Source organism: Berghia stephanieae, chromosome 13, assembly GCF_034508935.2.
Source record: "Berghia stephanieae isolate SIO BIC M18660-M18661 chromosome 13, UCSD_Bste_1.3, whole genome shotgun sequence".
In the NCBI taxonomy this organism is placed as follows: Eukaryota; Metazoa; Mollusca; class Gastropoda; order Nudibranchia; family Aeolidiidae; genus Berghia; species Berghia stephanieae.
The window spans coordinates 1,386,010-1,399,903 of record NC_088372.1 but is presented as its reverse complement, the minus strand read 5'-3'; the positions used below and the strand labels follow the sequence as shown (position 1 = coordinate 1,399,903).

Here is a 13,894-nt window from a genome sequence, read left to right as displayed (position 1 = left end):
AACATGTAGAACGAGACATGACGCCTGTTAGGCGATATTACAACTTTTTTTTTTTCAGACAGAGACAACGCTGTGAATGGTCGTGTAATCATTTTGCACCTAAGTACAGTGAGAGAATGTGAGTACAGAGGTTTTATTTTAAGGACTCAACTATGCGCAGAACGGGGCTGGAACCCAGGAACTCCCGATGGGAAAGCGACGACATAGCCCCACAAACAAACAACAAGATTTTACACAAGTATAAACGATTTATTAATTATTCGAAAAAAAAATACAAAAACAAACAAACAACACAATTTCGATCTAACCAGCGATTAAAATAGATAAGAAAATTAGCGTCAGAATTGGAACTGAAATTCCAAAAAACCGAAACAACATTTTGTCCATTACGATAGAGCAGACTTTGCCATCAATCAAATCTTCGCTGTAAATATTATTATCTTTGGCGTCAACAGAGGTAACGGATACACGTCGCTCTGATGATGTCCGAAGCCCATTCACCTTCTCCGCAAATGTCCTGGGAGAGTCCATAACTGGCTCTTCTTTCTTGCTGTTGGATCCATCAACAGGATACAATTTCTTCCCATCCCCTTTCAGGGACGATTTGACGCACTCCTTTCGTCCATCGACCAATGGCCAGCATTTTTGGACCAGCTTGATGACGAAGTTCGGAATTTTTTCATCGTCTGGTAGTTGATAGAGTCTGATGGAGACGATACAACAGACGACTGCAATGCCACTCAGAATCAACACAATCGTCAGGTAGACCTCTGTACAATTTGATGTTGTTTGGGTGGAGGTTTGGGGAAAACAGGGGAGACAGGATATAAGAATGATATATTTTAATAAACAAAAGTGGTAAATGATGATAATGATAATAATAATATAATAATAATAATAATAATAATAATATATAATATAATAATAATAATAATAATAATAATAATAATAATAATAATAATAATATAATAATAATAATAATAATAATAATAATAATAATAATAATGATAATAGTAATAATAATAATAATATAATAATAATAATAATAATAATAATAATAATAATAATAATAATAATAATAATAATAAAATAATAATAATAATAATAATAATAATAATAATAATAATAATAATAATAATAATAATAATAATAATAATAATAATAATAATAATAATAATAATAATAATAATAATAATAATAATAATAATAATAATAATAATGATAATAGTAATAATAATAATAATAATAATAATAATAATAATAATAATAATAATAATGATAATAATAATAATAATAATAATAATAATAATAATAATAATAATAATAATAATAATAATAATAATAATAATAATTAATAATAATAATAATACATAATACAAAATTCCATTCAAACATCCCCAAAGGGAAATTTGTCTCTAGAGTCTATTCCAAGAGAAGACTGGAGTAACCCAGGCGTCAGCCGCAGTGTAGAGCCGCAAATTGTGCTAGGGTGAGGCCACAGAGCCTAGAGGCAGGTGTTCGAGCTCGGTACCTTTCGGGTACGAAGCAAAGACTGTATACGGCTGATCCACGCTGTCCCCGCTGGTGTAGTTAATCTAATGATTACTTAATACTTTTATCATCAGATTTTATTACTTTTATTTAAATTTCATGAAGTTTACAATCCTAAATAAAATCATTTGATATTCAAAAGCCTTTTTACTTGTATAGACAGAACGAAGTTGGCGCCACTCGGGTTCTGTTATAGACAGTATGCCCTTGGCTAAGAAGCTCACAAGATTGCCATCCGGAAGTATAACGGACCAACACACAAAACTGTGTGTAACATTGAATTTTTATAGTCTGGATAATAAAGATGAATTAGAATTACTCATAGACGCGGACTAAGAAGCTCATAACATTGCCATCCGGAAAAATAACGGACCAACACAAAAAACGGTGTGTATCCATGAACGTTCATAGTCAGGTTAATACAGTTCAGTGAGTATTATTCACAAACGCGAGTGACGTCATGTTCGAAACATCTATATGGTTCGAGACAGATTAGTCCATTGTTAACCCCCCGCCCCACATTACCTCTATACTTACCCCATTGTTTCCCCCTACATTACCTCTATACTTACTCCATTGTTTCTCCCTACATTACCTCTATACTTAGCCCATTGTTTCCCCCTACATTACATCTATACTTACTCCATTGTTTCCCCCTACATTACCTCTATACTTAGCCCATTGTTTCCCCCTACATTACCTCTATACTTACCCCATTGTTTCCCCCTACTTTACCTCTATACTTACCCCATTGTTTCCCCCCGACTTTACCTCTATACTTACCGCATTGTTTCCCCCTACATTACCTCTATACTTACCTAAAATGGAGGTAGTATCGGCTGTGGTCGGCATGTCATTGGCAATGAGAGTCAAGAGGACGACATAGGTAAGAAGGCAGGTCAGAGAATAGCCCATCTTTTCCCCGCTGTCCACGGGTAGCAGAAAGACGAAGACGATAAGAATCCCAGAGACGATGACGGGAAGAATAATGTTTAGCCAATGGTACGTGTTTAATCGCTTGATCTGTATGGAGTATGTCATCTAAAGGATGGAAACAATTCCAACATGAATGTTATTGAATCACAGAGAGAATGAGAGATAGAGAGAGGGAGGGAGAGAGAGAGAGAGGGAGGGAGGGAGAGAGAGAGAGAGGAGTGAGAGGAGAGAGAGAGAGAGGGAGAGAGAGAGAGGGAGAGAGAGAGAGAAAGAGAGAGAGAGAGAGAAAGAGAGAGAGAAAAGAAAGAGAGAGAGAGAGAGAGAGAGAGAGAGAGAGAGAGAGAGATTGAAAGTCACTCTCAAGATTTATTTCTAAAACGCTTTACAAGGGGTCCCTGACCAATACGTAACATATAGAACGAGACATGATGCTATTAGGCGATATCACAATTTTCCGATGTAACGCTATTCATGGCCAGGTACTCATTTTTCACCTGAGTATGGTAAGATAATGTGAGTAAAGAACCTTTTCCAAGGACTCAACTATGCGCTGTGCAGGGCTCAAACCCAGGACTTTTAGATCCGAAAGCGAGTTTCATATCACAAGACTACATTACCCTCAAAAGGTTCATATATATCACTTCTCAAATAGGTTCACTTTTAATTGTGCCCTTCCGCCACGACACCAATTATAGATACCGTCGCCTAGGTATTCCATGAGGGAATATAGATAATCCATCAAACAAAATGTCTGATGTCAACAAGCATCACCCATGTTGTCCAAATTGAGCAAATTGAGGGTTAAGAATCTTGCCCAATGAAAAAAAAAAACCGAAAGTACCCGATGCCGGGTTCAAACCCGGGGCCTCCCGGTTCACAGTGCAATGCCTTAACCACTAGGCCACTTACCCTGGCATAATCGTTTCCAGTGTCCGTATAAGTATCGTAATCGTCCCAGAGTTTTAGAATTTCCCAATCTCCACTCTCAGAGTAAAAGTCTAGTCTCATTCCTTTAGTGGAGTTGACCACGACTTCCTGTAGTGTGTATCCAAATGACGTCACCTGTGGATTGGGTAGAGAAGGAAGACAGGAGTAGCCATTATTTTCCTGTAGCCTGACTCTAAAACCCACTAAGACCGTAGCCATCGTTGTCTTATAGCCCGACACTTAAACCAGCTAAGATGGTAGCCATCGTTAACGTCTAGCCTGACACTAAAACCCACTAAAACCATATCCATCGTTAACTAAAAGACAGACACTAAAACCCACTAAGACTGCAGCCATCGTTGACTTATAGCCTGACACAAAAACCAACCAATACCGTAGACATTGATAACGTATAGCCCGACACAAAAACCCACTAAGACCGTAGCCATCGTTAACGTATAGCCTGACACTAAAACCCACCAAGACCATAGCCATCGTTAACGTATAGTCTGACACTAAAACCAACTAAGACCGTAGCCATCGTTAACGTATAGCCTGACACTAAAACCAACTAAGACCGTAGCCATCGTTAACGTATAGCCTGGCACTGAAACCAACTAAGACCGTAGCCATCGTTAACGTATAGCCTGGCACTGAAACACTAAGACCGTAGCCATCGTTAACTATAAGCCTGACACTAAAACCCACTAAGACCGTAGCCATCGTAAACTAAAAGACTGGCACAAAAACCCACCAAGACTGTAGCCATTGGTAACGTATAGCCTGACACTAAAACCCACAAAGACCGTAGCCATCGTTAACCTACTATAGCTTACACTAAAACCCACTAAGACCGTAGCCATCGTTAACTAAAAGGATGACACTAAAACCCACTAAGACCGTAGCCATCGTTAACTAAAAGGATGACACTAAAACCCACTAAGATCGTAGCCATCGTTAACTAAAAGGATGACACTAAAACCCACTAAGACCGTAGCCATCGTTAACTAAAAGGATGACACTAAAACCCACTAAGACCGTAGCCATCGTTAACTAAAAGCCTGACACTAAGACCCACAAAGACCGTAGCCATCGTTAACTAAAAGCCTGACACTAAAACCCACTAAGACAATAGCCATCTTTATCTTATAACCTGACACCTAAACCCACCAAGACCGTATCCATCGTTAACGTATAGCCTGACAGTAAAACCCACTAAGACCGTAGCCATCGTTAACGTATAGCCTGACAGTAAAACCCACTAAGACCGTATCCATCGTAAACTAAAAGCTTAACACTAAAACCCACTAAGACCGTAGCCATCGTAAACTAAAAGCTTATCACTAAAACCCACTAAGACCGTAGCCATCGTTAACTAAAAGCCTGACACGAAAACCCGCTAAGACCGTAGCCACCGTTAACTATAAGCCTGACACTAAAACCCACTAAACGTAGCTATCATTAACTAAAAGCCTGACACTGACCAAAAAATGACGTCAAAAGACAGGTATTTGACCACAAAAGATAGTGACTACCACATCATCTAATTCGTCTGTGGTGTTACATTCATCCTGTTTTATTAATAAAGGGAAATCCGAAACGTTCATTTGATATGTTTTTGTAATTAGATTGAAGCTTACATTCAATTTCACATTATTATCCATTTCTTCAAGCTTCGAGCAGCAACATTTACATTACCTGTAGACTGCACGTCTGTACGTCAAAAGGAAAGTGAGTGGTGTCCATTTCACATCCTGCTTTGAGGATACCCGGGGGATGCCAGGTCACCAACCCGTCAGAGGTCACTCGTAGTGGGATAGTATCCTCATCGATGGCCGATAGATCCGTCAGGCTGGGTGTTTTCATTAGACATTTTAAAAATGATATTCATAGACAAAATAGATGATTTATAGATTTATAATGAATTAGTGGATAATTAGATAAATATATAATCAATGACAATACATTTGATAATAATGGATATGATGATGATGGTGATGATGATGATGATGATGATGATGATGATGATGATGAGGAGGAGGAGGATGATGATGATGATGGTGATGATGATGATGATGATGATGATGATGATGATGAGGATGATGATGATCGTGATGATGATGAGGATGAGGATGGTGATATCATGATGATGAGGATGATGATGATCAAGATGATGATCGTGATGATGATGATGATGATGATGATAATGATGATGATGATGATGATCAAGATGATGATCGTGATGATGATGATGACGACGGCTATGGAGACGATAATTTTAACAGGCAGAACCGTGGCATGGTGTCTTGTCTTGTCTTGTGACAATAATCAAGCGACATTAACAGTGGTCAGTGGTCCAATGGGTGACAGTGTAAAATCATTGTCCATACTTTGAGACCTTTGGTAAGGTACTTAACTTACTCGAATCGCGTGTGATCGAGTACTTGGCTATAGGTAGTGAGGAATAGGGAAGAGCGTTATTACAAAACGACGAGTAACAGGTAACCGGCACTGTATGAAATGGAAAAATAATTCCATTTGGCCTGAAGGGGAGAATTATTAAAATACAAAGTGGTGCGCTTTGAGAATGACAACTCCTTGAAAATGCGCTTTATAAATATTCTTATTTATTTATCTATTTATTTATTTATTCATTTATTTATTCATTTATTTATTTATTTATCTATTTAGTTATAGAACAATACATATAGCGTATCAAAAATAAATTATGACTTTTTCGCCACGACATCATAAGATATCGTCGCCTCGGCATTCCACGAAGGAATATAGATAACTCATCAAACAAGATGTCTGATGTCAACAGGAATCACCCATGTTGTCCAAGTGAGCAAATTGGGGTTAATAATCTTGCTCAAGTAAAAATACGAAAGTGGCTGAAGCAAGGCTCGAACCAGGGCCATCCGGATCACAGTACAATGCCTTAACCTCTCGGCCACTTCACCCCCCCCCCCCAGCCACCCCTAAGTAGCGTATAGATTTAATATATATTGCTCATCCAACTTTAAAGTGAAATTCATGATTTTCAGGTTTGCACACAAAAAAAAACCCAAAACAATCGTTGACTATCTTGTTGCAAAAGTCTATTTTTAAAACCCAAACTGACCTGTTGCTGACCACGATGGCCGGTGTCCACAAATCATCCTCATAATACTGTAGAAGTTCTATATTCCCGTTGGAGGCTGGCGTCCAAGTCAGTCTAGGATCTTCCCATTCCTACAGGCAGGGAATTAAAAACAGTGAATGTTTATAAGGTTGCAGGTTCAAACCCCATCACCGCCGCGAAAATATGTTATTCTCTATTGCCTTCTGGCACTTTCCTACTCACTCACCTCTTGTTGTTTGACACGTGTATAGATAGTTCGAATATGACGTCATTCAGGACTTTGTTATTGTTTTTTTGCCATCCGCGTTTATGAGTAATGGTCAATGAACTGTACTAACCTGACTTTAAACGTTCATGGATACACACAGTTTTGTGTGTTGGTCCGTTATACTTCCGGATGGCAATGTTATGAGCTTCTTAACCTGGCCGTTAACCGTGTCTTAGTCCGAAAAAATTGTAATATCGCCTAACAGGTGGCTTGACCCGTCATACATGTTAAATGTTGCTGTCTACCAGGGACCCCTTGCAAAGCGCTTTGAGCACATTTAGTGGATATTGCGCTATATAAAGCTCTATTCTTTTTAATATACTGGTTAAATTCCGTCTGAATAATCTATTTTTGCGTTGGGTGAGTATGAAGTTTCGGATCCAGTTCTGAAAGTAGCTGGTAAAAAAAGAGTTAACGTTCAAGTACTTATTCATGGCAACAGATATGTAAGGAGACCACCAACATCATATAGTAACTACCCTGAACCAGGACCTCTCTACATATCAGAAATTTCTGGATTCAGATGAGGCCGAATTAATCCCTGAAGAACGAAGAAATACTGCAGTGCCCTCCGTACTAAAGTCACAACAAGATCTTGACAGCCTCAAAACTCTGGCCCAGGACCATGACCGATGGAAACAATTAACAACATGGATGGAGAGAGCAGCTATACTCATCGACCATGACTGAATCAGAGAATTCTCAGCAAGCGTCATTCGGACTGCGAAGCTTACTACTTATTTACTTACTTATTTTTACATCTGAGGAATGTGATCGAATGTGAGTAAAGAACCTTTTTTCAAGGGCTTGACTACGATGCGTTGCTCAGTGTGGGAATTGAGCCCATGCCCTTCTAGCCTCGAGGCGAGTATCATACCACAATCGATGGGGAAATTGCCTTAACCCTCTCCTTACCACCTGCAGCTAAATCCTCACATTTGTTACTACACAATATACATTTTTCTTATTCAGATTTATCTTGTAATTTACCAATTTCAAGAATGATCTTAGTTTAATCAATAATAATAATAATAATAATAATAATAATAATAATAATAATAATAATAATAATAATAATAATAATAATAATAATAATAATAATAATAATAATAATAATAATAATAAAAATAATAATAATAATAATAATAATAATAATAATAATAATGATGATGATAATAATAATAATAATAATAATAATAATAATAATAATAATAATAATAATAATAATAATAATAATAATAATAATAATAATAATAATAATAATAATAATAGTAATAATAATAATAATAATAATAATAATAATAATAATAATAATAATAATAATAATAATAATAATAATAATAATAAAATAATAATAATAATAATAATAATAATCTTTATTGTCCAAATTAAAGGCAATTCATTTTAGTTAAACAATGCTCAGTTTGGTTCATGGTATGAACATCAACACATTTACAAATACAGACACAGCCATACACGAACATACACGCTTGCACATTGTTTCTACACATGTATACAAAAGAGATGAGCGTACATACATACACATGATGATAAGATAAGAACAGTTTGTAGAGAGATTGTTTGAGTTTAAAAAATCAATTTTTCTGGTGGGTAAGCCTGTCATTTTGGGAAAATACTGAAATGTATCGGTAAGGAGAGAGTTAATGGTCTGTTGCATAAGAAGATTTGAATAATCAGGCGTCGGCCGCAGTGCAGCTGCAGTGCCGAAAATGAGCGAGGGCAATGTGACTTGCTCAAGGGCACAGACATCATGGGAAATGAACTCGCTATCTTGTGGGTACGCAAGAAGCTAACACCATACTGCTTTGCCAGGCTGTTCTGTGTATTTGTGCTACCTCTACAATCCATTTTAAACATTTTCAGACTAAATCAAGCCGCATTTATAATACGGAATAAATAAATAAAAAAAAAAAAAAAAAAAAAAAAAACAACAACAACAACGAAAACAACTAAAACAGCGAACAACAAAAACAACAACAACAACAACCATAACAAAAACAACAGCAAAAAGAACAACAACTTCCGTTGAGTTTATCTATTTTATAGAGGAGAATGAATATCGTATTTTAGAGTGCTGAATACCAGTCATTCATCATTTTGACCAGTTCAGTTTTAATTTGACTTTTTAGCATCAGTTTCATCCCGACATAATACCGTTTTGAGACGTTTGGGCATAAATTAGTCAAGAAAATGTAAAATAAAATTAAATGGAGCAAGAAAAACTTCTTCGGGCAAACAAGAAAAATACAATATAATATTTTCTTTTTCTTGTTCACCTGAAGAAGGTCAGGGACCGAAACGTCGTTTATCCATCTCCTTACTAACAATGGAAAAATCGTCCTGTTCGTTACGATACAACAAACATTTCTTAATTCAAATGTCTCTTGTAGGCTACATCATAAAATTTAAAGAAAATGAACAGTGTGTTGTAGAGCATGCTTAACTAAAGAAATTGTTTATCGCAAGAACTTACGGCCATTGTATCAGAGTGATAAAAATATTTTTTTTGTGCTAGGTGGGTGTGAAGTTTTGGGGAAAATCCTGAAAATGGCTGGTAAAGAGAGAGTTAATTTCTTTCATATCTTTAATAAGAGTCATTTTTAGTCCCTATATTTCACTATATGTGAACCTTCGCCTCAAAACGGTATTAATTCGGGATGGTTAAGATGTTGAAAATTGAATTTATAGCCAGAAATATCAGACTTGTGTTGAGTTTGTATGTTTTATTGAGGAGAATGGATACCATACTTTAGGGTACTAATGCCAACAATTTATATTTTTGACCAGTTTTAACATTAAATTCGGCTTTTAAGCATCTGGTTCGTTCAGACATAATACCGTTTTGAGACGATGTGTCACATATTGTCAATGAGAACTTACCAATACCCACCAACCAGTCACTGAGAAGGTCATGTCCTTAATGTTCTGTAAGAAAAAAATAAAATGAAAACTTGTTCTCAGTAGAACATTGATATGCTGGAACCCATGACAGTCATCACAGGTCTTTGTTATTGTTTTATGCTATCCATATTTATGAGTAATTCTCACTAAACTTTATTAATCAGACTATAAACGTTAAAGGTAACACATAGTGTTGTGTGTTGGTTGATTATAAATAGTATGCGCTTGGCTAAGAAGCTCATAACATTGCCATCCGGAAGTATAACGGACCAACACACAAAACTGTGTGTATCCATGGACGTTTATAGTCGGGTTAATACAGTTTAGTGAGCATTACTCATAAACGCGGATGGCAAAAAACAATAACAAAGACCTGAGTGACGTCATCTTTGAACTATCTATACGTCCGAATGGCAATGTTGTGAGCTTCTTAACCAAGCGCATACTATATAATATATTAACAACATTTTTCGAGGGTTTCGAGGTTTTCAACTTTGATTAGTGTTGACGTTTTGGTGGGCCAAAACGTCAACACTAATCAAAGTTGAAAACCGTATCGATACATTTCACAGTGTTAATGCTAATACACTTTTTAGAAGGCTTCGATACGTGTTTTTCTTTCTTTTTCTTTTTAAGGGTTTTACGGTGCTTGCGACACATTAAGGTCATATCAGCGCCAGTAAAAAGGAAGAAAATGGGATAGTTTAAAAGTTCTAGAATTACAATTCAAGCAGCCAAGAAAATGCAAGAAGTCAAAGGAGAATGATATAAATACAGAACAGGCGTAGAATCAAATAGCATACTAACGCTGTGCATAGTTTGAGGTCACCTATAATTCTTATCCAGACATGAGCCCGGGACTTTACTATGGGGAATACACTCAAATGCTTTACCCCTACAACTCTCAACACAAAGCTCTATGGTGAGGCTGAGGACCTAAAGCGGACCACAGACTTCATAGCAGATATAGGACTGCAGCCATAGATGTCCATCAGAGGAACGAAGAAGAAGAAGAAGAAGAAAATGCTTTACATTATAAATTTAAAAAAAAAACAAATATAATAATACATGCTTTACAAGGAAAAAAATATCATCTCCCAAAACAATAACTATGCATTTGACTGTTTCCCTCCCAGGCAGGATAGGGTATCCGGACAGGGCCCGGACAAAAAACAAGTAATCTCATTCCAAGACAAAGACAGAAAGCAAATTGGAAAACAGATATAAGGGGATAGAAGACACACTAAGTACCTCCCTGCCCACTCTGGGAGACCAGGAACCCCATCCAGGCTTCGATCGTAGCCTTCGTAAAGTTATAGCCTGACACTGACCAAAAAATGACGTCAAAATGCCAGTCTTTTGCCAAAAAAAAAAAATCGTGAGTTGTATTCAATAGTTCAACCAATGAAGTAACTTGTTTCCATGAGCTCTACTAACGACAACTCACTAGACGGTGCAGAAACCAAATAACGACGTAAAACTGCCAGTCCTTTTGGATTTCAGTGTCAGACTATAACATAACGATGGCTACGGACAGACACTGACCAAATAACGACGTCAAACTGCCAGTCCTTTTGGATTTCAGTGTCAGACTATAACATAACGAAGGCTACGGCCTGACACTGACCAAATAACGACGTCAAACTGCAAGTCCTTTTGGATTTCAGTGTCAGGCTATAACATAACGGATGGCGACGTCCTGACACTGACCAAATAACGACGTCAAAATGCCAGTCCTTTTGGATTTCAGTGTCAGGCTATAACATAACGATGGCGACGTCCTGACACTGACCAAATAACGACGTCAAAATGCCAGTCCTTTTGGATTTCAGTGTCAGGCTATAACATAACGGATGGCGACGTCCTGACACTGACCAAATAACGACGTCAAACTGCCAGTCCTTTTGAATTTCAGTGTCATGCTATAACATAACGATGGCTACGGCCTGACACTGATCAAATAATGACGTCAAACTGCCAGTCCTTTTGGATTTCAGTATCAGGCTATAACACAACGATGGCTACGCTTCGATACATGCCACCCTGTCAATCATTAAAGAGACTGAATTAGTGTATATGAAACAGTTCCAGACAGAGCAATAAACAGTTATACAGGAAAAAGAAAAATCTCAAAAAATGAGTCTACCTCGAGAAAGACCAGTGCTTCCTCCCCAATAGGGTTCAACAGTCGTGACGTCACTTCCCTCGTAATGACGCATAGTAACTTAGTAACTGGTTCTAAACTATTGGAACAATGGTGGGCACCCTTATGAAATACTTCTCCGACGAGCATAAAAGTGTATATAGAGGAGAAAAACATTATAAATCTGATCATGTTTTGTCTTTTATACATTCTGACCACAAGACATGTGAAAATGTTCTAGCGATCACGAATCAAAAGTACCTTTTTTTAGTTTAGAACCAAACTGCTGGTTGTTGGGCGGACGTGACATCACATCAGACTATTGAATCCTATTTATCAGTAATTCGATATCGTCAATAATAATCAACACTCATTAAGGTATTGATACTAACCACACTGTCGATACTAGTCAACTGAAAAGCAATGTAAATACTCGTGACTTCCGAGGGACGAACATCGTCCTCGTATCCGACTTCAAGATTTGAACGTAACGTCGTTTCTTCTGCCGAAGTCCATGCTCGAATGCTAGGCACCCTAGTGCTGACTGTAATATGGAAAGAGAAACAAAAGCAAAGTGTGACCCATAAGTTATTTAGAAAATCGCGGTTAAAATTTATATACAGTAGATAATAACAAATGCTAATCTTTGGACGAGAACAAAAGAAGAGCAAATGGATGTCCAGGTCAGACGCAGAAAGTGGCGATGGGTTGGCCATACCCTGCGGAAAGAGCCCTGTAATATAACCAAGCAGACTCTCGAATGGAACCCACAGTGGCAGAGGAAGTGGGGTCGTTCAAAACCTACTTGGAGGAGAAGCCTTCACCAAGATTTGTGCATCTCCAATCTCACCTGGAGTGAGGCAAAGGTCTGTGCCAAGGACAGAAGAAGATGGAAGAGTGCTGTTGAGGCCCTATGCTCCGCCAGGAGCCAAGAGTCATAAAGACAAGAAGATGACACTAATAAAAAATATAAATGGGGATGATCTATGTGCTCGAGGTCATTGGTCACATTGCAAAAGTGACGAACATAGTGAAAGGTGTTCACAGCTTTTGAAATATCTAACATCACGATTGTCATTTTGTTCAGGCTGACACATGGATATGTTTACAACTTTCATTAAAAAACAGTGTGTCGAAAAAACATATTGAGATTTTATATAGTGCAATCTCCACTAAACGTGCTCAATGCGCTTTACAATGGGTCCCTAGCCAACAGTAACACTTAACATGTAGAACGAGACATGAAGCCTGTTAGGCGATATTACTTTTTTTTATTAGATTTGTTTTTAAGTGGGGTGGGGGGGGGGGAGTAAGCCCACGCCAATCCACCGAATAAAAAGATCGATAAAATGTAACTTTACACCTTGGCAAACAAAAGCCACGAATCCATTATATAACTGTTTGCCGTCTTTCTTAGGTACTGAACCTGCCGGAAGTCTTCATATTCCACACTTTTAGTTGATCTAACAATCAGTTTACATATCGACGGATTTAGAGTAGCCCAAGACAAACATGGAACAGTAGATAGGACGAGAATTTCACAATGTCAGGTGTGTTCTATTGCGAAACGGAAGCGAGGAAGAGAGACGCATGCGCACAATCAGCATGACGTTCTCTCTCTAATAACTTTTCCGCCGTGACGTCACAGACTATGGGTGACTTCTAATCAAGGGACGCTACTCTTATGCTAATCACATTTCCTATTATTTTTGGGAACTTTTAGGTTCCTGTGTGGATATGTGTTCTTGTGGTTATGACGCTCGTTCGGCGCGTAGTTGAGTCCTTGGAAAAAGGCTCTTTAATCTTATACTCTCGTCGTACTCATGTATATTATTATACTACTATACTACTACTACTATACTACTACTACTACTACTACTACTACTACTACTACTACTACTACTACTACTACTACTACTACTACTACTACTACTACTACTACTACTACTACTACTACTACTACTACTACTACTACTACTACTACTACTACTACTATACTACTACTACTACTACTACTACTACT

The 13,894-nt window shown here is 37.4% G+C and overlaps 1 protein-coding gene across 1 annotated transcript in view; it reads right to left on the bottom strand.

Moving 5' to 3' along the window:
- Positions 1 to 228: 228 nt before the first annotated feature.
- The window catches only part of LOC144959011 (acetylcholine receptor subunit beta-like), a 17,360-nt gene continuing 3,694 nt past the window's right edge, over positions 229 to 13,894 (bottom strand). The window contains exons 2-8 of the mRNA XM_078891338.1: positions 12,264 to 12,415; positions 9,708 to 9,752; positions 6,539 to 6,648; positions 5,113 to 5,266; positions 3,397 to 3,549; positions 2,370 to 2,592; positions 229 to 770 (exon numbers count right to left, since the gene is read on the bottom strand). Coding sequence (XP_078747464.1) covers positions 304 to 770; positions 2,370 to 2,592; positions 3,397 to 3,549; positions 5,113 to 5,266; positions 6,539 to 6,648; positions 9,708 to 9,752; positions 12,264 to 12,415 — 1,304 coding nt within the window. The 3' untranslated portion in view covers positions 229 to 303. The remainder of the gene's footprint in view (positions 771 to 2,369; positions 2,593 to 3,396; positions 3,550 to 5,112; positions 5,267 to 6,538; positions 6,649 to 9,707; positions 9,753 to 12,263; positions 12,416 to 13,894) is intronic.